We start from the raw sequence: 26196 nt of genomic DNA on the forward strand, positions 1-26196 counted from the left end.
TGGATCTCTGCAGCTCCTCCAGAGTTACCATGGGCCTCTTGACTGCTTCTCTGGTGAATGCTCTCCTTGCCCGGCCTGTCAGTTTAGGTGGACAGCCATGTCTTGGTAGGTTTACAGTTGCGCCATACCCTTTTCATTTTCGGACGATGGATTGAACAGTGCTCCGCAAAAACAGCTCTGGCAGCGAAAGGGTTAAAAGGGTGGTGCAAGTGGCACAAAAGCTAATGACTGTGGGGGAGGAGTTGGTGGAGAAGGTAATGATTGTGAGGGAGGAGTTGGTGGAGAAGGTAATGATTGTGAGGGAGGAGTTGGTGGAGAAGGTAATGATTGTGAGGGAGGAGTTGATGGAGAAGGTAGAAGGTAATAACTGGGGGGAGGAATTGATGGAGATGGTAGAAGGTAATAGCGCTGGAAAAAGAGTTGAAGGAGATGGTAGAAGGTAATAACTGAGGGGAGCAGTTGATTGAGAAGGTAATAATTGTGGGGGGGAAGTTGATGGAGAAGGTAGAAGGTAATAACTGGGGAAGGAGTTGATGGAGATGATACAGTTGTTGAGTGGAGGTGGGATAGGCTTTCCTGAAGAGTTTTCAGGAATCGCCTAAATGTGGACGAATAAGTTGGGATAGGGAGATCCAGAGGAAGGGAGAGGCTCTGGATTTCTGGAGGGGAGCATGGGAGGAGGAAATGAGGGAGTTGGAGAGCAGTAGGTCTTGGGAGGAGTGAAAAGGATGGTTTGGGTGATATTTTGAGATGATAGTGATGTTCGGGGTGTTGTGCATATTTATTTGTTGGGCATCTGGAAGCCGGTAAAGGGACTGGCGGGTGGATGAGTCCAGCAGCATTCATGGTGGATTGAAGGAGGGATAGCCTGTGTAGGTGTGGGCCAACAACGAGGGAGTTGCAGTAGTCAAAGCAAGAAATAACAAGGGAATGAATTGGTAGCTTGGTGGTGTCATTTGTTAGGAAGGAGTAGATTTGGACAGTGACTGGATGTGGCCAAAGGTTTGTGGATACCTGACCATTGTAACTATATGAGCTTCTTGGATATGGACATCAATATGGTGGCCTAACGTCATCCAATCTCCTGGGGAGGATTTCCACAAGATTTTGGAGGGTGTCTGTGAGAATGTATGTCCATTCAGGCAGCAAGTGAACATGATGTCCCTGAAGTTGATGTGTTGGAAGTAGAAAAAATGGGCAAGTGTGAGGAGTTGAGGGACTTTGACAAGGAACAAATTGTAATGGCTAAACAACTGGGTCAGAGCAACTCCAAAACCGCAGCTCTTGGTCTGCAGTGGTCAGTGATTATAGCAATGTGGGGTGTCAGTGGGGTATATGGAGGAATGTGGGGGGTCAGTGGGGGTATATGGAGGTATGTGGGGTGTCAGTGGGGTATATAGAGGAATGTGGGGTGTCAGTGGGGTATATAGAGGAATGTGGGGTGTCAGTGGGGTATATAGAGGAATGTGGGGTGTCAGTGGGGTATATAGAGGAATGTGGCATGTCAGTGGGGTATATAGAGGAATGTGGGGTGTCAGTGGGGTATATAGAGGGATGTGGGGGTCAGTGGGGTATATAGAGGAATGTGGGGGTATATAGAGGGATGTGGGGGTCAGTGGGGTATATAGAGGAATGTGGGGTGTCAGTGGGGTATATAGAGGGATGTGGGGGTCAGTGGGGTATATAGAGGAATGTGGGGGCATATAGAGGAATGTGGGGAGTCAATGGGGTATATAGAGGAATGTGGGGTGTCAGTGGGGTTATACAGAGGGATGTGGGGGGTCAGTGGGGTATATAGAGGAATGTGGGGTGTCAGTGAGGTATATAGAGGAATGTGGGGTGTCAGTGAGGTATATAGAGGAATGTGGGGTGTCAGTGGGGTATATAGAGGGATGTGGGGTATATAGAGGAATGTGAAGGTCAGTGGGGTATATAGAGGAATGTGAAGGTCAGTGGGGGTATATAGAGGAATGTGGGGTGTCAGTGGGGTATATAGAGGGATGTGAAGGTCAGTGGGGTATATAGAGGAATGTGGGGTGTCAGTGGGGTATATAGAGGGATGTGAAGGTCAGTGGGGGTATATAGAGGGATGTGAAGGTCAGTGGGGGTATATAGAGGAATGTGGGGTGTCATTGGGGTATATAGAGGGATGTGAAGGTCAGTGGGGTATATAGAGGAATGTGGGGTATATAGAGGAATGTGGGGTGTCAGTGGGGTATATAGAGGAATGTGGGGTGTCAGTGGGGTATATAGAGGAATGTGGGGTGTCAGTGGGGTATATAGAGGGATGTGGGGTGTCAGTGGGGTATATAGAGGAATGTGGGGGGTCAGTGGGGTATATAGAGGAATGTGGGTTGTCAGTGGGGTATATAGAGGAATGTGGGTTGTCAGTGGGGTATATAGGAGGTATGTGGGGTGTCAGTGGGGTATATAGAGGAATGTGGGTTGTCAGTGGGGTATATAGAGGAATGTGGGTTGTCAGTGGGGTATATAGGAGGTATGTGGGGTGTCAGTGGGGTATATAGGAGGTATGTGGGGTGTCAGTGGGGTATATAGAGGAATGTGAGGGTCAGTGGGGGTATATAGAGGTATGCGGGGTGTCAGTGGGGTATATAGAGGAATGTGGGTTGTCTGTGGGGTATATAGGAGGTATGTGGGGTGTCAGTGGGGGTATATAGGAGGTATGTGGGGTGTCATTGGGGTATATAGAGGAATGTGGGGTGTCATTGGGGTATATAGAGGAATGTGGGGGATCAGTGAGGTATATAGAGGAATGTGGGGTGTCAGTGGGGTATATAGAGGAATGTGGGGTGTCAGTGGGGTATATAGAGGAATGTGGGTTGTCAGTGGGGTATATAGAGGAATGTGGGGTGTCAGTGGGGTATATAGAGGAATGTGGGGTGTCAGTGGGGTATATAGAGGAATGTGGGGGGTCAGTGGGGTATATAGAGGAATGTGGGTTGTCAGTGGGGTATATAGGAGGTATGTGGGGTGTCAGTGGGGTATATAGAGGAATGTGGGGGTCAGTGGGGGTATATAGAGGTATGCGGGGTGTCAGTGAGGTATATAGAGGAATGTGGGGTGTCAGTGGGGTATATAGAGGAATGTGGGGTGTCAGTGGGGTATATAGAGGAATGTGGGTTGTCTGTGGGGTATATAGGAGGTATGTGGGGTGTCATTGGGGTATATAGAGGAATGTGGGGTGTCATTGGGGTATATAGAGGAATGTGGGGTGTCATTGGGGTATATAGAGGAATGTGGGGGATCAGTGGGGTATATAGAGGAATGTGGGGGGTCAGTGGGGTATATAGAGGAATGTGGGTTGTCAGTGGGGTATATAGAGGAATGTGGGTTGTCAGTGAGGTATATAGAGGAATGTGGGTTGTCAGTGAGGTATATAGAGGAATGTGGGTTGTCAGTGGGGTATATAGAGGAATGTGGGGTGTCAGTGGGGTATATAGAGGAATGTGGGGGATCAGTGGGGTATATAGAGGAATGTGGGGGGTCAGTGGGGTATATAGAGGAATGTGGGTTGTCAGTGGGGTATATAGAGGAATGTGGGGGGTCAGTGGGGTATATAGAGGAATGTGGGGTGTCAGTGGGGTATATAGAGGAATGTGGGGTGTCAGTGGGGTATATAGAGGAATGTGGGGTGTCAGTGGGGTATATAGAGGAATGTGGGTTGTCAGTGGGGTATATAGAGGAATGTGGGGGGTCAGTGGGGTATATAGAGGAATGTGGGGGGTCAGTGGGGTATATAGAGGAATGTGGGTTGTCAGTGGGGTATATAGAGGAATGTGGGGTGTCAGTGGGGTATATAGAGGAATGTGGGTTGTCAGTGAGGTATATAGAGGAATGTGGGGGGTCAGTGGGGTATATAGAGGAATGTGGGGTGTCAGTGGGGTATATAGAGGAATGTGGGGTGTCAGTGGGGTATATAGAGGAATGTGGGGGTATATAGAGGTATGTGGGGGGGTCAGTGGGGTATATAGGAGGTTTTGGTGTGTCAGTGGGGGCAGATTTGGAGGGATATTCCATAACACAGAGAAGAAGTGTGATAAGTCGGTACATTGCCCCTCCCCCCGCCTGATGTCTGTCCAGGAACGCTCATTGGACAATAGTCAGCATTTAGGGGGGCGGGGCCACGACAATAGCGCAGACCACATGGAGGTGTGTCCAATCCGCTCAATCACGAGGCTCGGTTTCCAAGTAACCCTCCGGTGACGTCACCGTCCTCCCAGTCACGTACATTCCATATATGGGCACAGTGACAGCTTCTCGTACTTTCCCCCATGACGGTCTTACGGCTCCGCCCCTTTTCATCAGGTCTCATGGCTCCGCCCCTTCCCACCTCTCCTCCAATCAGGAAGAAGCCGGTATACTCGTTACATCATGGTCCAGTGCATCATGGGAAATGTAGTTCCAGGGTAATAGAACCTGTAGTGCCTCAGGTGTGAATGACCGTGCCCCTGGGGATCCTTTCCTCTGTTCCCACCTGTGCGGACACGGAGCTCCGGGCACTGTGCGCGCTCCCGACCTGCTGGTGTCATAGGAAGGTCATTATGGACTCCGCCGACGTGTGAGCTCCGCCCCCGTGACGTCACATGCCGGCTGAATTACTTTTTATCATTCCGGCGGACTGAGAGCCACAGAGAGGAGAATCCCCGCACTGTACACAGGTGAGCGGCCGATCCACCTCATACCTCCCACCCCTCTATCACCCACCTCATACCCCTCACCCCTCCATCACCCACCTCATACCTCCCACCCCTCTATCACCCACCTCATACCTCCCACCCCTCTATCACCCACCTCATACCTCCCACCCCTCTATCACCCACCTCATACCTCTCACCCCTCTATCACCCACCTCATACCTCCCACCCCTCTATCACCCACCTCATACCTCCTCCAGGACTTCAGTGCCTCCTCCTTTAGGCCCAACTCTGGTACCTCGTGCCTCCCCCTGACTGAGGTGCCTCCCACCTCTTAGGTTATACCTCATGGTCCTCCCAACCCCCCATATTCCCGGACTTTACATTAGTGCCTCATACCTCTCTCTTTACCTTCCACATTAGTGCCTCATGTCACCCACCTCCTTTGCCCCAATTCTGGTGCCTCTCACCCCCCTCACCCCCCTCCCACCCCTCTCACCCGTGTCCCCATTGTGCCCAATCTCCTATGTCCCCTCTGCCCTATCCCTTCTGCCCCCTCTGCTCCGTGCCCTGTCTCCTCTACTCGTCTCCTCTACTCGTCTCCTCTACTCGTCTCCTCTGCCCCGTCTCCTCTGCCCCGTCTCCTCTACTCGTCTCCTCTGCCCCATCTCCTCGTCTCCTCTGCCCCCTGTCTCCTCTGCCCCGTCTCCTCTACTCGTCTCCTCTGCCCCGTCTCCTCTACTCGTCTCCTCTGCCCTATCCCTTCTGCCCCGTCTCCTCGTCTCCTCTGCCCCCCGTCTCCTCTGCCCCCCGTCTCCTCTGCCCCGTCTCCTCTACTCGTCTCCTCTGCCCTATCCCTTCTGCCCCGTCTCCTCGTCTCCTCTACTCATCTCCTCTGCCCGTCTCCTCTGCCCCGTCTCCTCTGCCCTATCCCTTCTGCCCCCTCTGCTCCGTGCCCCGTCTCCTCTGCCCCGTCTCCTCTGCCCCGTCTCCTCTGCCCCGTCTCCTCTGCCCCGTCTCCTCTGCCCCGTCTCCTCTGCCCTATCCCTTCTGCCCCCTCTGCTCCTTGCCCTGTCCCCTCTACTCATCTCCTCTGCCCCCTGTCTCCTCTGCCCCCTGTCTCCTCTGCCCCCTGACTCCTCTGCCCTATCCCTTCTGCTCCGTGCCCCGTCTCCTCTGCCCCGTCTCCCTTGCCTCGTCTCCTCTGCCCCGTCTCCTCTGCCCTATCCCTTCTGCCCCCTCTGCTCCGTGCCCTGTCTCCTCTACTCGTCTCCTCTGCCCCGTCTCCTCTACTCGTCTCCTCTGCCCCGTCTCCTCTACTCGTCTCCTCTGCCCCGTCTCCTCTGCCCCGTCTCCTCTGCCCCGTCTCCTCTGCCCCGTCTCCTCTGCCCCGTCTCCTCTGCCCCGTCTCCTCTACTCGTCTCCTCTGCCCCGTCTCCTCGTCTCCTCTGCCCCCTGTCTCCTCTGCCCCGTCTCCTCTACTCGTCTCCTCTGCCCCGTCTCCTCTGCCCCGTCTCCTCGTCTCCTCGTCTCCTCTGCCCCGTCTCCTCTACTCGTCTCCTCTGCCCTATCCCTTCTGCCCCGTCTCCTCGTCTCCTCTGCCCCCCGTCTCCTCTGCCCCCCGTCTCCTCTGCCCCGTCTCCTCTACTCGTCTCCTCTGCCCCGTCTCCACTACTCGTCTCCTCTGCCCTATCCCTTCTGCCCCGTCTCCTCGTCTCCTCTACTCATCTCCTCTGCCCGTCTCCTCTGCCCCGTCTCCTCTGCCCTATCCCTTCTGCCCCCTCTGCTCCGTGCCCCGTCTCCTCTGCCCCGTCTCCTCTGCCCCGTCTCCTCTGCCCCGTCTCCTCTGCCCCGTCTCCTCTGCCCCGTCTCCTCTGCCCCGTCTCCTCTGCCCTATCCCTTCTGCCCCCTCTGCTCCTTGCCCTGTCCCCTCTACTCATCTCCTCTGCCCCCTGTCTCCTCTGCCCCCTGTCTCCTCTGCCCTATCCCTTCTGCTCCGTGCCCCGTCTCCTCTGCCCCGTCTCCCTTGCCTCGTCTCCTCTGCCCCGTCTCCTCTGCCCCGTCCCTTCTGCCCCCTCTGCTCCGTGCCCCGTGTCCTCTGCCCCGTCTCCTCTGCCCTATCCCTTCTGCCCCCTCTGCTCCGTGCCCTGTCCCCTCTACTCATCTCCTCTGCCCCCTGTCTCCTCTGCCCCCTGTCTCCTCTGCCCCCTGTCTCCTCTGCCCCCTGACTCCTCTGCCCTATCCCTTCTGCTCCGTGCCCCGTCTCCTCTGCCCCGCCCCCTCTGCTCCGTGCCCCCTCTGCTCCGTGCCCCCTCTGCTCCGTGCCCCCTCTGCTCCGTGCCCCGTCTCCTCTGCCCTATCCCTTCTGCCCCCTCTGCTCCGTGCCCTGTCCCCTCTACTCATCTCCTCTGCCCCCTGTCTCCTCTGCCCCCTGTCCCCTCTGCCCCCTGTCCCCTCTGCCCCCTGTCCCCTCTGCCCCCTGTCCCCTCTGCCCCCTGTCCCCTCTGCCCCCTGTCCCCTCTGCCCCCTGTCCCCTCTGCCCCCTGTCCCCTCTGCCCCCTGTCCTCTCTGCCCCCTGTCCTCTCTGCCCCCTGTCCTCTCTGCCCCCTGTCCTCTCTGCCCCCTGTCCTCTCTGCCCCCTGTCCTCTCTGCCCCCTGTCCTCTCTGCCCCCTGTCCTCTCTGCCCCCTGTCCTCTCTGCCCCCCGTCTCCTCTGCCCCCCGTCTCCTCTGCCCCCTCTGCCCCCTCTGCCCCCCGTCTCCTCTGCCCCCTCTGCCCCCTCTGCCCCCCGTCCCCTCTGCCCCCTCTGCCCCCTGTCCTCTCTGCCCCCTGTCCTCTCTGCCCCCTGTCCTCTCTGCCCCCTGTCCTCTCTGCCCCCTGTCCTCTCTGCCCCCTGTCCTCTCTGCCCCCTGTCCTCTCTGCCCCCTGTCCTCTCTGCCCCCCTGTCTCCTCTGCCCCCCGTCTCCTCTGCCCCCCGTCTCCTCTGCCCCCCGTCTCCTCTGCCCCCCGTCTCCTCTGCCCCCGTCCTCTCTGCCCCCGTCCTCTCTGCCCCCCGTCCTCTCTGCCCCCCGTCCTCTCTGCCCCCCGTCCTCTCTGCCCCCCGTCCTCTCTGCCCCCCGTCCTCTCTGCCCCCCGTCCTCTCTGCCCCCCGTCCTCTCTGCCCCCCGTCCTCTCTGCCCCCCGTCCTCTCTGCCCCCCGTCCTCTCTGCCCCCCGTCCCCTCTGCCCCCCGTCTCCTCTGCCCCCCGTCTCCTCTGCCCCCCGTCTCCTCTGCCCCCCGTCTCCTCTGCCCCCCGTCTCCTCTGCCCCCCGTCTCCTCTGCCCCCCGTCTCCTCTGCCCCCCGTCCTCTCTGCCCCCCGTCCTCTCTGCCCCCCGTCCTCTCTGCCCCCCGTCTCCTCTCTGCCCCCCGTCTCCTCTCTGCCCCCCGTCTCCTCTCTGCCCCCCGTCCTCTCTGCCCCCCGTCTCTCTCTGCCCCCCGTCTCCTCTGCCCCCCGTCTCCTCTGCCCCCCGTCTCCTCTGCCCCCCGTCTCCTCTGCCCCCCGTCTCCTCTGCCCCCCGTCTCCTCTGCCCCCCGTCTCCTCTGCCCCCCGTCTCCTCTGCCCCCCGTCTCCTCTGCCCCCCGTCTCCTCTGCCCCCCGTCTCCTCTGCCCCCCGTCTCCTCTGCCCCCCGTCTCCTCTGCCCCCCGTCTCCTCTGCCCCCCGTCTCCTCTGCCCCCCGTCTCCTCTGCCCCCCGTCTCCTCTGCCCCCCGTCTCCTCTGCCCCCCGTCCCCTCTGCCCCCCGTCCCCTCTGCCTCACTTTATAGATCTAACTTTGAAAAATTGTGTCACAAAATTCCTTGTTGCCCCAAACAACCCAACACCTCCCCCCACCACCTGTGCAGGTTGGAGATGAGGTGGAAGTTGATTGGTTGCTATGGGCAACAAACTTAATGCAGCTCTGGGGAGGTCATGGTGCATCCTGGTTACAATCAGTGGAGGGGGGGGGGGGGGGGTTGTACTCACCGACACAGTCTGCCAGAGCCTCAGAGGGGGGAATCCTGAAAAATGAGAGGGAGTGTAATATGAATGGAGTCCGGATACTGAGTACAATCATCACATCGCTGCTCCTCCCCAACCCAAACCTGCCATACATTACAGATTACCGATCATCCGATGTGAAGACTGCATTCGTTTTCTGTTGTTTTTCCACAGAACAGACTCCCTTGGAGATGTAACAGAGGGATGGGACCAGTGGTGACCGGTGCTCAATTTTCATGGAGGGTGGCCAGTGGCCCCCCCCCCCCACCCAGTCAGCCCCTCCCCTCTCAGTCAGCCAACCACCCCCGGCGCTCGATGGATCGATTGCTGCTTTGTGTCCATCACCCGCCAGCCCCGCACTTGCCCCATCCAGGTTTGCGGCTTCTCCTCCCAGCCAATTGGGACTCGGGACCCGCTCTGATTGCCTGGGGAGGAGAAATGGGAAGACATTAGCCAATATTATTTTGCTAATGTCACATACTGGGTGGGCCACCCTTTTTGAAGCCAATTGGAGCCTCCGGCTCTAATTGCGTGCTTAAAAAACAAAACAAACAAAAAACACCCCATAGAAATCCTGGCGCCCCACATGTGGGTTAGGGGTCGAGTGCAGGGATTGGGGGGGGGGGGCAGTGCCCTGCATGAGCCACCACTGGATGATACAAACCTTTTACCACCGGAAGGGGAGAATGAAATCATCAGCATTTATTTATTTATGTAAAATCTTTACCCCGAAAGGAATACAATTGTTTGCTGTAACTGATTTTATAAAGTGTTGAGCGGGAGTTTGGCTTCAATTTGTCAGTGTATTTAAATCTGCTACTACATCTAACGCTCCCCTCCCCCCAGACTGACAATGCTGCTGTCTGCTATGCCCCCTGTGCTCCTCCATCCAGAGTGGTTTCTGTATAATACAGGAGGTGTGTTACTGGCCAGATCACCAGGTGAAAAGCCTATAAAGGAAAACAAATGCAGCCACCAAATCTAATGATTGGGAAGTTGCAATATAAGATTTTGGGTTTAATACCGCTTTAAAAAATACCAGATTGGGGGGGGGGGGGTTCTGGTTGTTGCAGCCCCTATTGGTGGATGACACGTTTCTTGGAATGCGCGGTTGTTTCCTCAGTTATGTAATATTGGCAGAACTTATCCAGTCACCTGGCTGTGTGTCGTCAGACCGTCCAGGACTCGGATTCCCGGACGGGGGGAGGGGGGAAGGGGCCGGCGGTGTAATGGAGTTCATTATGTCACAATCTTGCTGCAGTTTAAAGTGTGTCTCCGGACAAAACTCTTTATTTTTTTGGATGGAGTAGGGAATGTTTGAACCCCCCCCCACTGACATAAGTCTGTATTAAGATTGTAAAATTGAAATTTGATTCAATAAAGATTTTTTTTTTTTTTTTTTTTTGAAGGCCGGCATTACAATTTTAAAAGCAGCCTATTGCCTTCATGCTCCACATTACAGTTCAGTTCCTGTCAGATCTTTTTATTGTTACAATATTAACAGGGGAAGTGATGACATTTTGATACTTTGTATCTCTAAAGTCTTCCTATAGAAGTGAATGGAGGAGATTGCAACACCTGCCAAACTCTGCCGACTTCTTTTTTCAATTATTTTTTTTTTCTCTTCTTTTACACAAGGCAACTTTAACGCTGCTGTGTGTACATCTCTGTCCACGCCATGTTTTGAGAGGCAATGATTAGGAGGGCGGACAGAGGTAAAATTGCAACCCAACTGATACATTTTTAAGGCCTAATTGCCATCTCTGGTTGAACTCCATATACAATGGGGGGGGGGATTTAAAAAAAAAAAAAAAAAAAAAACTGTGGCGCTCAGAATCTGGTGTAGCTGTGCAGTTTGTTCAGTAAAGCTTTGGCAATAAAACCTGGAAACTTATTGGTTGTCTATGTAGAGCTGCTCCAGATTTTGTGTAATTCCCCCCCAAATATAACAGAGAAAAGCGTCCCAGCACTTGGTTTGCTGCAGTGATCGGTTCAGAGGGCTCATGGCTGGAAGAAAATTTTGGAGACTTTCACACTGAGGCGGTGAGGGCATTGGTGGTACCTGGCGCTTTTTTGGCCACTAGCGGGGCCGCTTTTAACTGTGTAGCGCTGCTGCGCTTTGCAGGCATTTCGGCAGCGCTGCCTATTGATTTCAGTGGGCAGGGGGCGGTGGAGGAGCGGTGTATACACCACCCCTGATGCGCCCAAAAGAGGCTGGACTTTTTTGGCAGGACTTTTTTTTTTTTTTTTTTTTAACGTCTGGCAAGTGCACCGCTCCAGCGTGAAAGCACTCTGGAGTGACCGGAGAGGCTTTACAGGCCCTATTTTTGGTGCTAAAACGCCTTTAAAGCGTCTCAGTGTGAAAGTGGCCTTAAAGATGAGCTCCACCCAAAAATGGAACTTCCACTTTTCGGATCCCCCCCCTCCGGTGTCACATTTGGCACCTTTCAGGGGGGAGGGAGGAGCAGATACCTGTCTAATATTGGTATTTTGCTCCCACTTCCGGGCATAGATACCCGAGCCGCCCATGGGTATCTAGGCCACTTCCAGCGCCTTCTCCGTCCCCCACGCTGTCTTTTGGGAGACACACAGGTCCCAGAAGACAGCAGGGACCAGTGGGAACACGCAGCACGAGTCGCGCATGCGCAGTAGGGAACCAGGAAGTGAAGCTGCAAGGCTTCACTTCCTGACTCCCTTACCGAAGATGGCGGCGGCAGCACCCGAGGGACAGATCGGCTTCGGGTGCCGATATTGCGGGCGCCCCGGACAAGTAAGTGTCCTTATTTTGAAAGTCAGCAGCTGCGGTGTTTGCTCCGCTTCAAGGAAGCAGCTAGAAATGCCGGGACTGATGATTCAGAGCGGCTGCGCTCTATCTGAAAATTGAGAGCTGCTGGGGCTTGTAGTTCCTTCCCTGTCTTGTTTCCCCTGGGACATGTAGTTCCTTTTTAGCTGCGTGTTGCCATTTAGACACTGGGACTGCTGGAAGTTGTAGTTTCCTATGGGCTGTGTGCTATTATCTTGACACTAGGACTGCTGGGACTTGTAGCTCTGTATAGGCCGTGTACTGCTCTCCTGGTACTTGTAGTGCTGCTCTGACAAGGAGTGTGGTTACCAGATGGTGGCTCTGGATTCCTATGTGATAAATCATTGGAACGTCAATTAGAACTTCAGTCAGTGCTTGTTCTTCGTCCCCTTCATTCTGGTCCTTTCTGCCCTATTATGTGCAGAACTGCCCTGCATGTGCTGAGCTTTCATGTACTGTCTCTCTCTCTGTTCTTAAATTGTCACATCCCGGTCCCCCCCTCTAGTAATACATTGGGTGAGGGGTTTGGATTATCTTCACTTCCTGTTCTAGAGACACAATATATAAAGTAAGAAAAAATCCCCTCTTCGGTCATACATGCATCTTTGTGATCAGTCTGGGTACAACCAATCAAACGCAAGCTATTCATCAATTAAAATACCAACTGATGGAACACTGAAAATATGATTTCAGAAACGATCGTATCATTCTGGGTTACATTCACAATCGGATGTCTGACACGCATGGAGATTTGTGTAATCAATTACAATTCTGGATTTCAATTTTCTAGATAAAGGATCTAATCCTTCCACTCTCTAATGCCCTGTACACACGGTCGGACATTGATCGGACATTCCGACAGATGTTGGCTCAAACTTGTCTTGCATACACACGGTCACACAAAGTTGTTGGAAAATCCGATCGCTCTGAACGCGGTGACGTAAAACACGTATGTCGAGACTATAAACGGGGCAGTAGCCAATAGCTTTCCTCTCTTTATTTACTCTGAGCATGCGTGGCACTTTGTGCGTCGGATTTGTGTACACACGATCGCAATTTCCGACAACGGATTTTGTTGTCGGAAAATTTTATGGCAAGCTCTCAAACTTTGTGTGTCGGAAATTCCGATGGAAAATGTGTGATGGAGCCTACACACGGTCGGAATTTCCGACAACAAGGTCCTATCACACATTTTCCATTGGAAAATCCGACCGTGTGTACGGGGCATAAATCTGGGAGAAAAAGGTTTCAGCCGTTGCTTTATATTTTTGGCTTCGATTTTTCCTTTTTAAGTCTTCGTTCAGAGGTGGCTCTCAATGCAGGCTTGGGGTGACCGCGTTTCTTCTCCCTGTTCGGCAGGTTTGGGGTGACCACGTTTCTTCTCCCTGATCGGCAGGTTTGGGGTGACCGCGTTTCTTCTCCCCGATCGGCAGGTTTGGGGTGACCGCGTTTCTTCTCCCTGATCGGCAGGTTTGGGGAGACCGCGTTTCTTCTCCCTGATCGGCAGGTTTGGGGAGACCGCGTTTCTTCTCCCTGATCGGCAGGTTTGGGGAGACCGCGTTTCTTCTCCCTGATCGGCAGGTTTGGGGTGACCGCGCGCGTTTCTTCTCCCTGATCGGCAGGTTTGGGGAGACCGCGTTTCTTCTTCCTGAGGGGTGGGGGGGGGGCTGTGCTTCTTCGCTCTGACCTGATTGATAGGCTTGGTTGCCCATGCTCCTCCTTCATCAGGAGGCCTGTGGTCACTATGTAACTCTTGGGGTGACCTGTTTCAGCCCCAATTCATCATCACCTGGAAGAGTTGTGTGATGGAATAGCTACTTTTTAAAATGAGAGATTCGCTAACTGACCGCACCGTCATGATTTACTAACCTGTACATTTCTTTATCAAATAAGTACTGTTTTGTGCCCATAGCAAAAAAAAAAAATGTTTGTGGTTTTTCTTGGAAGTCGGGTGCATTTTGCTATTTATCATACATGTCAAGGACTGGAGTGCAGATTATATATATATATATATCATGTGACAAATTGGACTTGCAGACCATATCCCAAAATAAACCTAGAGCCATGGAAAATGTCAAAGGCTGTACAAGAAGGAATGTATACAGGAGACTAAGACGGTGGGAATGGACAGATCCTTGAAGAGAGGTAGTATTAAAAAAACAAAAAAAAAACTAACATTCTGGACCAGCATGGGAATTCTCATGCTGCTGAACATCCCAGCAATCTGCTTTGGGGGTTAGTTGAACTTTTGTTCTGCGTTTTTTCGATCTGCAATAAAAGGCGAGGAGTCAGGAGGGATTGTGAGGCCCCCATGTATGTAGCTGGAACTGACATTATTTGTATTACAGGAAGTGATCCAGTCGGCTGGTATCTCCTGCATTGGATCTTTATCCTGTCACCTTCCCTTTTTTATTTTTTTTTTTTGCGCCCCCCCCGCCGGGAAGTTCTGCTCTTCCCTTCCCTGCAATCTTCTGGGACAAATCACGGTCCCAGAAGATTGCCTGGCCATGGAGGAGGCGCAGCACAACTCGCACATGTGCAGGGCGCACCCAGCTGTGAAGCTGCAACTTGTCAGAGGGGGGTCCTCACTTGTGATGTCGGGGAAAGGCGAGGGAGAGGAGCGAGGCTTTGGGCAGCCGCATTGCTGGATCGTGGGACAGGCGAGCGTTTATTAAAAGTTTTGAGATAAACTTAAAAATGACTGCAACTCTGCTTTAACTTTGCTTTTAGGCTTTTGGCTTTGTCTGCCTATCCAGTGCCATTCATTTAACTTGTGCACTCCAGAGAAGTGACACTGTGCTGAGTAACCGAGAAGTTGGGTGCAAAAACTACAAGTTGGCAGCTAGAGAACCTTGGCCTGCACCATGATACCCTATGAAGACCACGTCTATGAATGCAGCTACATTTAGATAGACAAATCATTTGCTTAGGGTCACTGGGTTACAAATGACAGTGTCAAGGCACCCTTTAAAATTATGGACACTCTCAAAGCACCCTATTTTAAAATATATAAAAACACTATTCTAATAGTTTTTTACATAATGCAGCAGCATCGACACACGTAGAACACCCAACATTAGAGGTGATTAATTCTTCCAAAGCAAATACACTTTTGCACACCGATACCGACTAGTAGAGCTGCACAATTAATCGTTAAAAAAAAAAAATCGGGATCTCGATTCAACACCCCCCCCCCCCCCCCCCCCTCACGATCTCTTTTGTAGAGTTTGCCAATGTCACGTCACATTCGGCTACCCATCACATTTTGCTACTCGCTGGAGTGCGCATGCGTGATGCCGCCATATGCGTTCCAACACTGTTGTAAGACCATTTTGCCACAGGGCCGCCCGCCACGCTTCGGGCATAATTATAATCTAACTCTACGTCCACTTGGATGGTGGGGCTTGAACCTGGACTCAAGGGTGTGGCCAAAAAATTCTGCGCAAGCGCAGATCGCCACAGTGTTGGAACGCATATGGCGGCGTCGCGCATGCGGACTCCAGCGGGTAGCCAAATGTGATGGGTCGCCATATGTGACGCTACATCTATTCATATAACAAGTGGAGAGACTTATCTGCTTACTCAGCTGTCAAAAGAAAGCATCCAGGCAGGCTGCCAAGTTTTTAAAATGAATCACTGTAACTAACTCTTCCTTCTTACCCGGTTTCCCCCCCGAAAATAAGACCTAGCGTGATTGTCGGTGATGGCTGCAATATAAGCCCTGCCCCCCAAATAAGCCCTAGTTAAAGTCCTTGTAGGGCTTATTTTCGGGGAAATAGGGTAGGGCTTATTTGGGGGGTAGGGCTTATATTGCAGCCATCACCAACAATCACGCTAGGTCTTATTTTCGGGGAAACAGGGTAGATCAAAGGGAAACTTTTGTGTGTAAAGAAAAAAATCCAGGCAGTCTGCCAAGTTTTTAAACAACCTGTAAATGCAGGAAATTTAGAAGTTTAACCACTTAAAGTCTAAATCTTTTTCTGACACTTGTTTCTTAAAGTGGATGTAAACCCGAAATTTTTTTTTTTTTTTTGATGTCATAATGTAGAGTATAAGATTTCCTATCATTTGAGCCCAGTCTTGCCACAAAGAGTTAATCCAGCTCTGAGCAATCCTCTTTTATTGGTCAGTGAGATAAAACTTGACAAACAAAGAAAAACTTTGTCAAATCCTCCCCCTTGCTGTGAGTGACAGGCGATTTACATATCTCGTGCACCAGCCGAAGACATGCATTCATTTTTTAATTCCCTCCCCCACTCCTTTCTTCAGCAGCTCTGCAAGGATTGGCTGTTCCACACCTCACCATGATTGGGCATGCTGAAGTCATGTGATTACTTTCCTGTCTTTTCACTGGATGTTAGAGATCATAGCAGAAGTTCAGTGTTAGAAATACACAGGAGAAAATGCATATTGACAAGGGGAGTGTAGAGGTGGGCGGGGAGTCTACTGACATCACGACTCCGCCCACCGAGCTCCACACAACAGACCCGCCCACAGAATCTGCAGTTTTTCGGGTCTAATAACAGACAGAGGGGAGACATTTGACAGGTAAAGATACATGCAGGAGGCATGTATATCCTTAGATAACCCCTATGGCAGTAGTTTAGAAAGGATGAGAGTGGGTTTACATCCACTTTAAAAAGGTAAAAATCAATCTTTTTTGGTAGAAAATTACTTGGAACCCCCCCAAAAAAAAAAAAAAAAATATATATATATATATATATTTTTTTTGGCAGAGATCCTAGGGAATAAAATGTCATTTGCTGCAATATTTTATGTCACACTGTATTTGCCCAACGGTCTTTCAAACGCAGTTTTTTGGGAATAAATAAACTTCAACGAATAAAAAAAACAAACAGTAAAGTTAGCCCAATTTTTGTTTTGTTTTAATGTGAAAGGTGATGTTACGCTGCTAGAATCGTGATCTATCTTCTAAGCAAAAAAAAAATTGTGATTCTCATTTTAGCCAGAATCGTGCAGCTCTACCGACTAGTATTCCAATGTTTCTCTCCATCACTCAGCTAATGAGACCCCGGTGTTGATGGAGAGGAGCAGGGGGAAGGATCAAACAATGGATGCTGTGCTGGCAATCAACACCCTTCTTATCAACATTGATGACATCACTGGTTGTTAGGACGCCGGTGGCTGAAAGGTTGAAATAGTGCACACAAAAAAAAAAAACACTCTGTGGCTTTGTGTAACTAAAAGGCAGGCTTGAGCCACCCACGTGCTTTTATACAATTTTTTTTTTTAATTTTTTTTTTTTTTTTTTAGGCATTTTGCCAAGGAACCCCTGAAGAAATCTCAAGGCACCCCAGGGTGCCTTGAAAAAGGCTAGTCTACTTTCAGGAGACAGGTTACTTGTCCTGTAATCTGCACAGAGGCCAACCAGTATGGGAGATGACTTTACATACTGTATGTGTCAGTGTGCACAACTACTACTTCCTCACCAATACACAAGTAGAGAACAGTTACGACAAAACTGCATTGAAGCATGCATGTAAGAGGGTGAGAAGTGCTTTTGGGTGGAACTCTGCTTTAAGTCTTTGGGTAAAAGTCCATATATAACAAATACATAAAATGGTCTGTGTAGCATCATTACTGACAGCTCCCCATAGAGTGAAGCAATCTCTGTAGGAAACAAAAAGGAAACACACACGGGGGGGGCGCCAGACTAAGTGTAGCAGCTAAACTAATGGATTTATTTAAACCCAATTGGCAACTTGTATTAAAAACAAACAAGCAGGAATGACAGAAGCTCTGTAGTGTCCTAGGACACACCAGGCTCAGGGCTACATCTCGGGACCTCGATGGATGATCTCTGAAGATTGTGCCACAGTAACTATAGAGATTTTGACATGTCTGCTTGTTTGTCCCTCCATGTAAATTGTCAATTGACTTTTTGAATAAATACCGTATTTATCAGGGTATAACGCACACTTTTTTTTTTTTTTCCCCTGAAAATAGGGGGCAAGTCACTGGTGCGTGTTATACACCGATAGTGTACCTCGGAGGGGGACGAGCACCGCCGGAATTCACCGAGCCCTCATCTCCTGTTCACTCGGCTCTCGCGTCACCCACACAGCCCCGCCTCCGCCACCGGACCAGTGTTCTGTCTATCACAGGAGCTGGTCCAATGCTGATGGCGGAGGCGGGGCTGTGTATGTGACTGCCGACTGAGAGAGCCCTGTAAACAGGAGGTGACGGCTCGGTGATTTCCTGCACTGCATTGATGAGAGATGGTGATGAGGCTGCAGATGGGCATTAATTGGGCAACTGCATTGATGGGAGATGGGCGCGGATCAGGCTGCAGATGAGCACACATCAGGCTGCATTGATGGGCACTGACCATTATTTTACTTCAAAATGGTTTATTTAAAAAAAAAAAAAAAAAAAAATTTCCTGAAACTTCCCTCTTAAGTTGAAGGTGTGTGTTATACGTCGATAAATACGGTTTATTCATTTTACCTGCCACACTTATGCCCTGTACACACGGTAGGATTTTCCGCTGGAAAAAGTGCGATCGGATTGTGTTTTTTTTTTCGGAAATTCCGATCGTGTGTGAGCTCCATCGGACTTTTTCCGTTGGAATTTCCGACACACAAAGTTTGAGAGCAGGATATCAAATTTTCCCACAACAAAATCCGATCGTTTAAATTCCGATCGTGTGTACACAAATCCGGTGCACAAAGTGCCACGCATGCTCAGAATAAATAAAGAGACGAAAGCTATTGGCTACTGCCCCGTTTATAGTCCCGACGTACGTGTCTTACGTCACCGCGTTCAGAACGATCGGATTTACTGACAACTTTGTGCGGCCGTGTGTATGCAAGACAAGTTTGAGCCAACATCCGTCAGAAAAAAATCCGATGGATTTTGTTGTCGGAATGACCGATCAATTTCCGATCGTGTGTACAGGGCATTAGTCCGGCACCCCCGTGTGTTTCATTTTGTCTGTAGTGCAGCCTGCTCCCCCCCTTGATTGGTGTCGGCGGGAGGACCGATCCTGGACTAAACTGTTCCTTTCTCTCTATTATACACACATACTGAAGTCCTAGAGCAGGGATATGCAATTAGTGGCCCTCCAGGTGTTGCAAAACTACAAGTCCCATCGTGCCTCTGTCTCTGGGTGACATACTTGTGACTGTCAGAGTCTTGCTATGCCTCATGGGATTTGTAGTTCTGCAACAGCTGGAGGTCCACTAATTGCATATCCCTGGCCTAGATTGTAAGCTCTGAAGAGCAGGGCCCTCTAATTCTTCCTGTATTGAGTTGTATTGTCAGCCTTCATGTTGTAAAGCGCTGCGCACTGTTGGCGCCATATAAATCCTGTATAATTATGTATGGTGATGGTGGATTCCGATAAGGAAGTCTCCTATATTTTATGCCCTTGCCATAAATCACTAGCTGACAGTACAGTCATCATTATCTTACATTTTCTGGTTGTAGAATTCCGGTCCAACCTGTATTTGTAGAACACGGGTTATGCAGATGGCCACTTATCGGTCTGTGTAAATAATATGGTGCTCCAACATTAGAACCTTGGACAGGAATATTGGGGGGGGGGGGGGGGGATTTACTAAAACCGGAGCACACAGAATCTGGTGCAGCTGTGCATGGTTTCTAACTTCAGCTTGTTCAATTAAGCTTTAATAATAAAACCTGGAAGCTGATTGGTTACTGTGCACAGCTGTACCATATTCTGCATGCAGCAGTTTTAGTAAATCTCCCCCCAGTGTGTTGTTTGGCTGCCACAGATTTAGTGAAAGGTCTTTGGTGTCCTCCTATAGACTTCTGCTAATAACAAGCCTATTCCACAATCTATAACGTGATACCGGCCCATAAGAGATAAATGTCCAAACCTGAGGATGCCAGAAGGCCAAGGCAGGTCCAGCTCCAGACTGCAACGTGGGTCACAATGGTGGTAGTTGCATTGTTCTCCACGGCAGTATACTTTTAGGGCTCGGTTACACTTCAACATGTGACCTCGACTCGCTGCTTTTATAAGCCCTCTGAATGCCAATCAAAGTTCCTCTTACTAAATAAAATGGTGACCTTGCCGTCCTGTTCACACGTTGTGTTTACTTCTCTTCAAAAATTATACCCAATGTCACTTGGTGCTTCTAAGTGCCTCCCATGGAAGTCTTGACAATGCTCACTAACAGCATCTGAAGCTTTTGAGGGGCTTTTATTCAGCTTTAGCTTCACTTTGTTTTGGAGGTATTGCAGGTAATGAGATATCGCAGGATGCACTGGGAAACCAATAAGCGAATCCAGAAGGACATCGTGAGCAATCACTTCGGGTTCATGTGTGTGTATATATTCTGGAGTGTCTGGTGCAGACATCACATCTAGTGTGGAGCAGCAGGAAGGTGAGCGGAGTCCGGCGAGAGAGGATTGAAAGGGGGGAGGTTCAGTAGAGCCGGGGGACCGAAGAAGGTGAAACTAGTAATGTCACAGGCGGTGTGCAGCAGCAATATAGTGGGAGGTGAGCAGAGACTGGAGAGAGAGGAGGATTAGCAAGCTAGAGAATCAGCAGAGCTAGGGGATCGGCAGAGCTCGGGGTTACTACTGAGCGGGGGATCGGCAGAGCTCGGGGTTACTACTGAGCGGAGGGATCGGCAGAGCTCGGGGTTACTACTGAGCGGGGGATCGGCAGAGCTCGGGGTTACTACTGAGCGGGGGATCGGCAGAGCTCGGGGTTACTACTGAGCGGGGATCGGCAGAGCTCGGGTTACTACTGAGCGGGGGATCGGCAGAGCTCGGGGTTACTACTGAGCGGGGGATCGGCAGAGCTCGGGGTTACTACTGAGGCGGGGGGATCGGCAGAGCTCGGGGTTACTACTGAGCGGGGGATCGGCAGAGCTCGGGGTTACTACTGAGCGGGGGGAATCGGCAGAGCTCGGGGTTACTACTGAGCGGGGGATCGGCAGAGCTCGGGGTTACTACTGAGCGGAGGGATCGGCAGAGCTCGGGGTTACCACTGAGCGGGGGATCGGCAGAGCTCGGGGTTACTACTGAGCGGGGGATCGGCAGAGCTCGGGGTTACTACTGAGCGGGGGATCGCAGAGCTCGGGGTTACTACTGAGCGGGGATCGGCAGAGCTCGGGGTTACTACTGAGCGGGGGATCGGCAGAGCTCGGGGTTACTACTGAGCGGGGGATCGGCAGAGCTCGGGGTTACTACTGAGCGGAGGGGATCGGCAGAGCTCGTGGTTACTACTGAGCGGGGGATCGGCAGAGCTCGGGTTACTACTGAGCGGGGATCGGCAGAGCTCGGGGTTACCACTGAGCGGGGGATCGGCAGAGCTCGGGGTTACCACTGAGCGGGGGATCGGCAGAGCTCGGGGTTACTACTGAGCGGGGGATCGGCAGAGCTCGGGGTTACTACTGAGCGGGGGATCGGCAGAGCTCGGGGTTACTACTGAGCGGGGGGATCGCAGAGCTCGGGGTTACTACTGAGCGGTGGGATCGGCAGAGCTCGGGGTACTACCACTGAGCGGGGGATCGGCAGAGCTCGGGGTTTACCCCTACCTGAGCGGGGGATCGGCAGAGCTCGGGGTTCTTACTAGAGCTGCACGATTCTGAGAATCGCTATTTTGGGTACAGAGTCGCACGACCACGCAATTGGCAGAGTAACACAGTGCCGTATCGTGAAAAAAGGCCTGATCATGAAGGGGGGGGGGGGGGGGGTGTTAATCTTCTGGAGCTGAAGTGGTTAATGCTGTGCGCCATATAACACAGGCAGGGTCCTCTGTTGTCACCATCCAGAAGCTCATCGCTGGACTGCTGTAAATGGGAAGCGGCTGCAGGAGATCAGCAGAACGTGAGATGCATCAATGGATGAAAAAGGGGGTGAAAACAAGGATTTCAGTTGATTTTTGACACGCACTGCTTTAGAAAACGAAATGTTGTCCAGTTCAGGTTTACATCTTCAAGTGTGTATTATTTGTGTTTGTTTATTGGTCCCTTCTCCCGCTCTATACAGCCAGCTAATCATTTCAGATGACGATTTTCTCATTCCTAAAATCTTTCTTACAATGTTTTTTCTGTTCCTTTTGCGAGACAATATGGCCTCAAAGCACCGGAGATGTCCTGCCGACCTACGAGCTGAGCGATACTCAGACGTCCAAGTTGATAAGAAAATCCAAGGAGTCTCCATTTGTACCAATCGGTGAGTGACTCTAAACGGGTTTAAAAATTACATTTTGTTAGCCTGTCATTGCTTGGGTCTGATGCTCCCCTAAATGCTTGGCACACAACGCCTAAAAAGTAGCCCTCAGGTGACAAAGGTAAATCAAATGAGTTAACGCTTGAACACGGTTTTGCAACTTTGACATGTATTAGTGAAACTACAAATCATCACAACTACTTGGTGCAGGGCTTGACAAATTTTGCTTTGACTCTAGGTGTGTGTGTCTCTCTCTATCTCTCTATCTCTCTATCTCTCTATCTCTATCCCAAAAGTGGAACTTCCGCTCATCTGTCTCCCCCCCACCTCTAATGGCGGCGATCAGCTTTTTTGTTTTCTTGGGACTGCAACATTGCGGAGGACACTTTTTATTTTTTGGGGGGGGGGGGACACAGTGACACCAATACAGTGATCAGTACTAAAAAAAATATGCACTATTACTGTAGTAATGACACTGGTGGGGAAGAGGTAACATCAGGGGCGATCAAGGGGTTAAGTGTGTCCCTAGGGGGTGCTTTCTAACTGGCTGGGGAAACTGTCAATGGGGACCCGGAAGTGATGTCATACATGTCACTTCCGGGTCAGCAACAAGAAAGGGAAGAGAGCGGACGTGTGTCCTCTCCCCTCTACCCGGCAGCACCCGCTATGCCAGACAAAATTGGACTTTCATATGTTAGTAAATTTTGTAAAGAATATGTCCTGAATTTTTTTTTTTTTTTTTTTTTGTGGGGGGACATCCATTTTATTTGGGTACGACGTTGCATTGTCAACGCAATTGTCAGTTAAAGCAACGCAGTGCCGTATTGCAAAAAATGGCCTGGTCAGGAAGGGGGTAAAAGCTTTCTGAGCTGAAGTGGTTAATATTTTCATTCAACGACTCAAAGTATCCTGTGGTTCAGCCAGGCAGATGGCATTTAAGAAGCGGTCAGCAATAGTAACGTTTTTCTAAGGGATAGTTAAAGGACCTCAGTCTTGTTGTTTTTGTTATTTGTATTTTGTTGGCCCATTTCCTCCGTTTTTATGTTGAGTCTCCAGGGAAAGACTTGATAAAATCTATTTAATGGTGAACAGGACTCTATAAAAGCACTTCTGCTAGTTCAGTAGGGAAATGTTGGCGCTTGTCTCGGGGTATTGTTGGCAAACTTCTTTACTTTCCGCTGTCGCTGGCACAGGAAGCGCCTAGAAACGTCCCATAGGGGGTGGATCGGAATGCAGAGGGCACTTGGGCTTGTGCTGCTCTGATTTATTTTGTGGTGACGTTGGCAGTCGCTGTGCGTCTTCTTTGGATACATCAACAGTTATAGTATAACAAATGCTTTTTTGTATCCCCCTTTTTTTTTTTTTTTTTTTCTCTTAGGTATTGCTGGATTTGCTGCTGTCGTGGCCTATGGACTCTATAAGCTGAGACACAGAGGGGACACCAAAATGTCCGTCCACCTTATACACATGCGTGTAGGAGCTCAGGGGTTCATTGTCGGTGCAATGACTTGTGGTGAGTAATGTGGATTTATCAGACCTTTTTTAGAACGCTCGAGTGATCGGCTTCTGACGAACAGAGAGGGCAACTCGCATTGATCCCCGCTGAAACAGACAAATTTTAATTCATCTAAAATTAGTAAGGAAGATGGAGGTCCTGTGTTTCTGCTAAGGCTTCTTTTGAGACTTGAATGTTGCACAATTTTTACTGCAATTTTTGCCACGACTTCGACGCGATGCCTGTGTAATCTTGAGGTCTCTGGGCCTCAAGTCGCATCAAAGTCGGACCAAAGTAGTGCAGGGGCTGTTTTGAAGTCGCTGCAACTTGAAGACTCACAGATATGAACAGCGCTCATTGGAAATAATGGGGTACGACTTGTCATGTGACTTTGCAGTCCCAAGTCAAGTCTCAAGTGTGAAAGGGGCCTAAGCAGGAACACGGGTCTGTCTTCCTAGAGTGCAACCATCCCCCACACAATTAGAAAGCACACCCAGGGAACACGTTAACCCCTTCCCTGCCAGTGTCAGTACAGTCACAGTGCATTTTTTTAGCACTGTATTGGTGTCCCTTAGTGTTAGATTTGCCTGTCGCAATGTCGCAGTCCTGCTAAAAATCTCTGATCGCTGCCATTGCTAGTAAAATAACTGAAAAGTTCATAAATATATCCTATAGTTTGTAGACGCTATAACTTTTGCGCAAAACCAATCAATATACGCTTATTGGGATTTTTTTTTTTTTTCCCCAACAAAAACATGTAGCAGAATACATATTGGCCTAAACTGATGAAGAAATTCCATTATTTTTTTTTTTTTTTTTTTTTTAAATTGGATATCTTTTATAGGTGAAGAGCCAATCACAGTGGCCCTTTACCATGTGTGATCAGCTGTGTCCAATCACAGCTGATCCCATATAAACAAATGCCGGTTATGGGCATTTCTTTTCCTCAATGCTGTCACTGTAAGGAAGCCAATAACCTGCATTCCTGTGACAGCACGTATTTTCACCAGAAATCAGGGCATTGATTATCAGTGCACATCCATGAAGAAAAAGTACTTGTTTGCAAAATTTTATTATCGAATAGAAGAAAAGTGTTTGTTTTTTTTTTTTTTTTTTTTAAGTTAACCACTTCAGCCCCGGAAGATTTTATCCCCTTTCTGACCAGTACACTTTTTGCGATTCGGCACTGCGTCGCTTTTAACTTGCAATTGCGCGGTCATGCGACGTTGTATCTAAACAAAATTGACGTCCCTTTTTTTTTTTTTTTTCCCACAAATAGAGCTTTCTTTTGGTGGTATTTGATCATCTCTGTGGTTTTTATTTTTTGCGCTATAAACAAAAAAAAAAGCGACAATTTTGAAAAAGAAAGTAAGTTTTTACTTTTTGCTATAATCAATATCCCCCAAAAATATATTAAAAAAAATATTTTTTTTTCCTTCAGTTTAGGCCAATCTGTATTCTTTATGTTTTTGGTAAAAAAATCGCAATAAGCGTATATTGATTGGTTTGCGAAAAAGTTATAACGTCTACAAAATAGGAGATAGTTTTAGGCATTTTATTATTAATAATGGTGGCAATCTGCGATTATTTTTTTTTTTTTTGTGGCTGCGACACTATTTTGGGACCATTGTCATTTATACAGCGATCAGTGCTTTAAAAATGCACTGATTACTGTGTAAGTGACACTGGCAGGGAAGGGGCTAAGCACTAGGGGGCGATTAAGGGGTTAAGTGTGTCCTAGGGAGTGATTCTAACTGGGGGGGGGGGGGGGGGTGTGGGGGGTGTGGATGGATGGGCTACTGCTCCTGATGACAGGGAGCAGTGATCTCTGTCATGACACAAGGCAGAACAATTGAAGGGGGCATACAGGTACGCCCATTTGCTCAATTCTGCCATTGTGCCGATGTATATTGGTGTTCAACGGGTCGGTAAGTGGTTAAGCAAAAAAGAAAAAACCCCAGTGGTGATTAAATACCAACAAAAGAAAGCTCTTTGTCTCAAAAAAAAAATGATAAAAATGAAATATGGGTCCAGTGTTGCATGACTGAGCAATTGTCATGCAAAGTGTTAAATGAATCGGCCTGGGCAGGAAGGGGGTGAAAGTGCCCGGTAGGCAAGTGGTTAATGGCTGTGGTTTTGGGATGGGACATCCCAACAAACTCATACAGGCATGATAGTCGGCTGTCCGCAATCCTTTGGCCATATAGTGTAATGTGTGCACAGTGGTCATGGTAGAGCAATTAGATTGTTAGCTCCTCTAAGATGAGGGATGATGTTAATGTTTTTTGTACTCCTAAATTGCTGTAAAGTTTGTGTTTTTTAGTATGAATTTAGCAGAATAATTGTCTTATCATTGTCCCTCTGCAGGTGTTCTGTACTCCATGTACAAGGAGTATCTGGCCAAGCCCAAGGAGTAGACGAGCACCGAGCAATTCCCTCGGCACAGAGTGACGATATGGACCTCACATTGGGGTGGCATTCTATTTAGTTGCATGCATACAGCACATTCTCTGCAGGGATGACCCTGCAAATAAATACATTGCAGACAAATCCAGCAGTTTAGGGATTCAACATTTTTTTTTTTTTTTTTTTTGTTTCTTTTTTTTAAAAAAAAAAAGACACTTAAATCAACTTCTGTAAATGAGCATGTTTAGAATCTATTTATTTCTTATTTTATAACTTAAAAACCTGAATAGGGGCAGTTTAAACGTTACCGGTGCTGTTATGGGGCTTTTTTTCTCTAGCCCTTGGGCTGCTGCATCTGACGATAACCCATCGAGAGATTCTATTTTTTTAATTTAAATTTGCCCTTTTTTATTTTCCTGTTCTATAAATAAAAAAAAAAAAATGGTGGTCTGGAAGTTTCTTCCAAAGTTGATGCCACCTCACTAGGCACAATGTGTTCTCCGCCTAACCCCGTGGAACCCTCGGAATTCGGTGAAACAGAAAAACCATTACAGACGTCTGCTCTGTAGGGCGATTGGATTTGTTTTGTTACATTCCACTTCTGTGTGTTTCTGTTTTTTGTTGACAATAAATCGGACATCTCAGTCTCA

At 49.7% G+C, this 26196-nt stretch overlaps 1 protein-coding gene across 1 annotated transcript; it reads left to right on the forward strand.

Annotated features, from left to right (window-relative positions):
• The first annotated feature begins 224 nt into the window (after positions 1-224).
• On the forward strand, positions 225-26196 carry LOC141145754 (HIG1 domain family member 1A, mitochondrial-like). Its single transcript, XM_073632636.1, has 5 exons — positions 225-439; positions 4643-4679; positions 21540-21648; positions 23024-23158; positions 25508-26196. Exons 1-5 carry the CDS (start codon positions 225-227, stop codon positions 25555-25557), a joined length of 546 nt encoding a protein of 181 aa, XP_073488737.1. The 3' UTR covers positions 25558-26196.

The sequence above is a fragment of the Aquarana catesbeiana genome, linkage group LG05, assembly GCF_042186555.1.
Source record: "Aquarana catesbeiana isolate 2022-GZ linkage group LG05, ASM4218655v1, whole genome shotgun sequence".
Classification (NCBI taxonomy): Eukaryota; Metazoa; Chordata; class Amphibia; order Anura; family Ranidae; genus Aquarana; species Aquarana catesbeiana.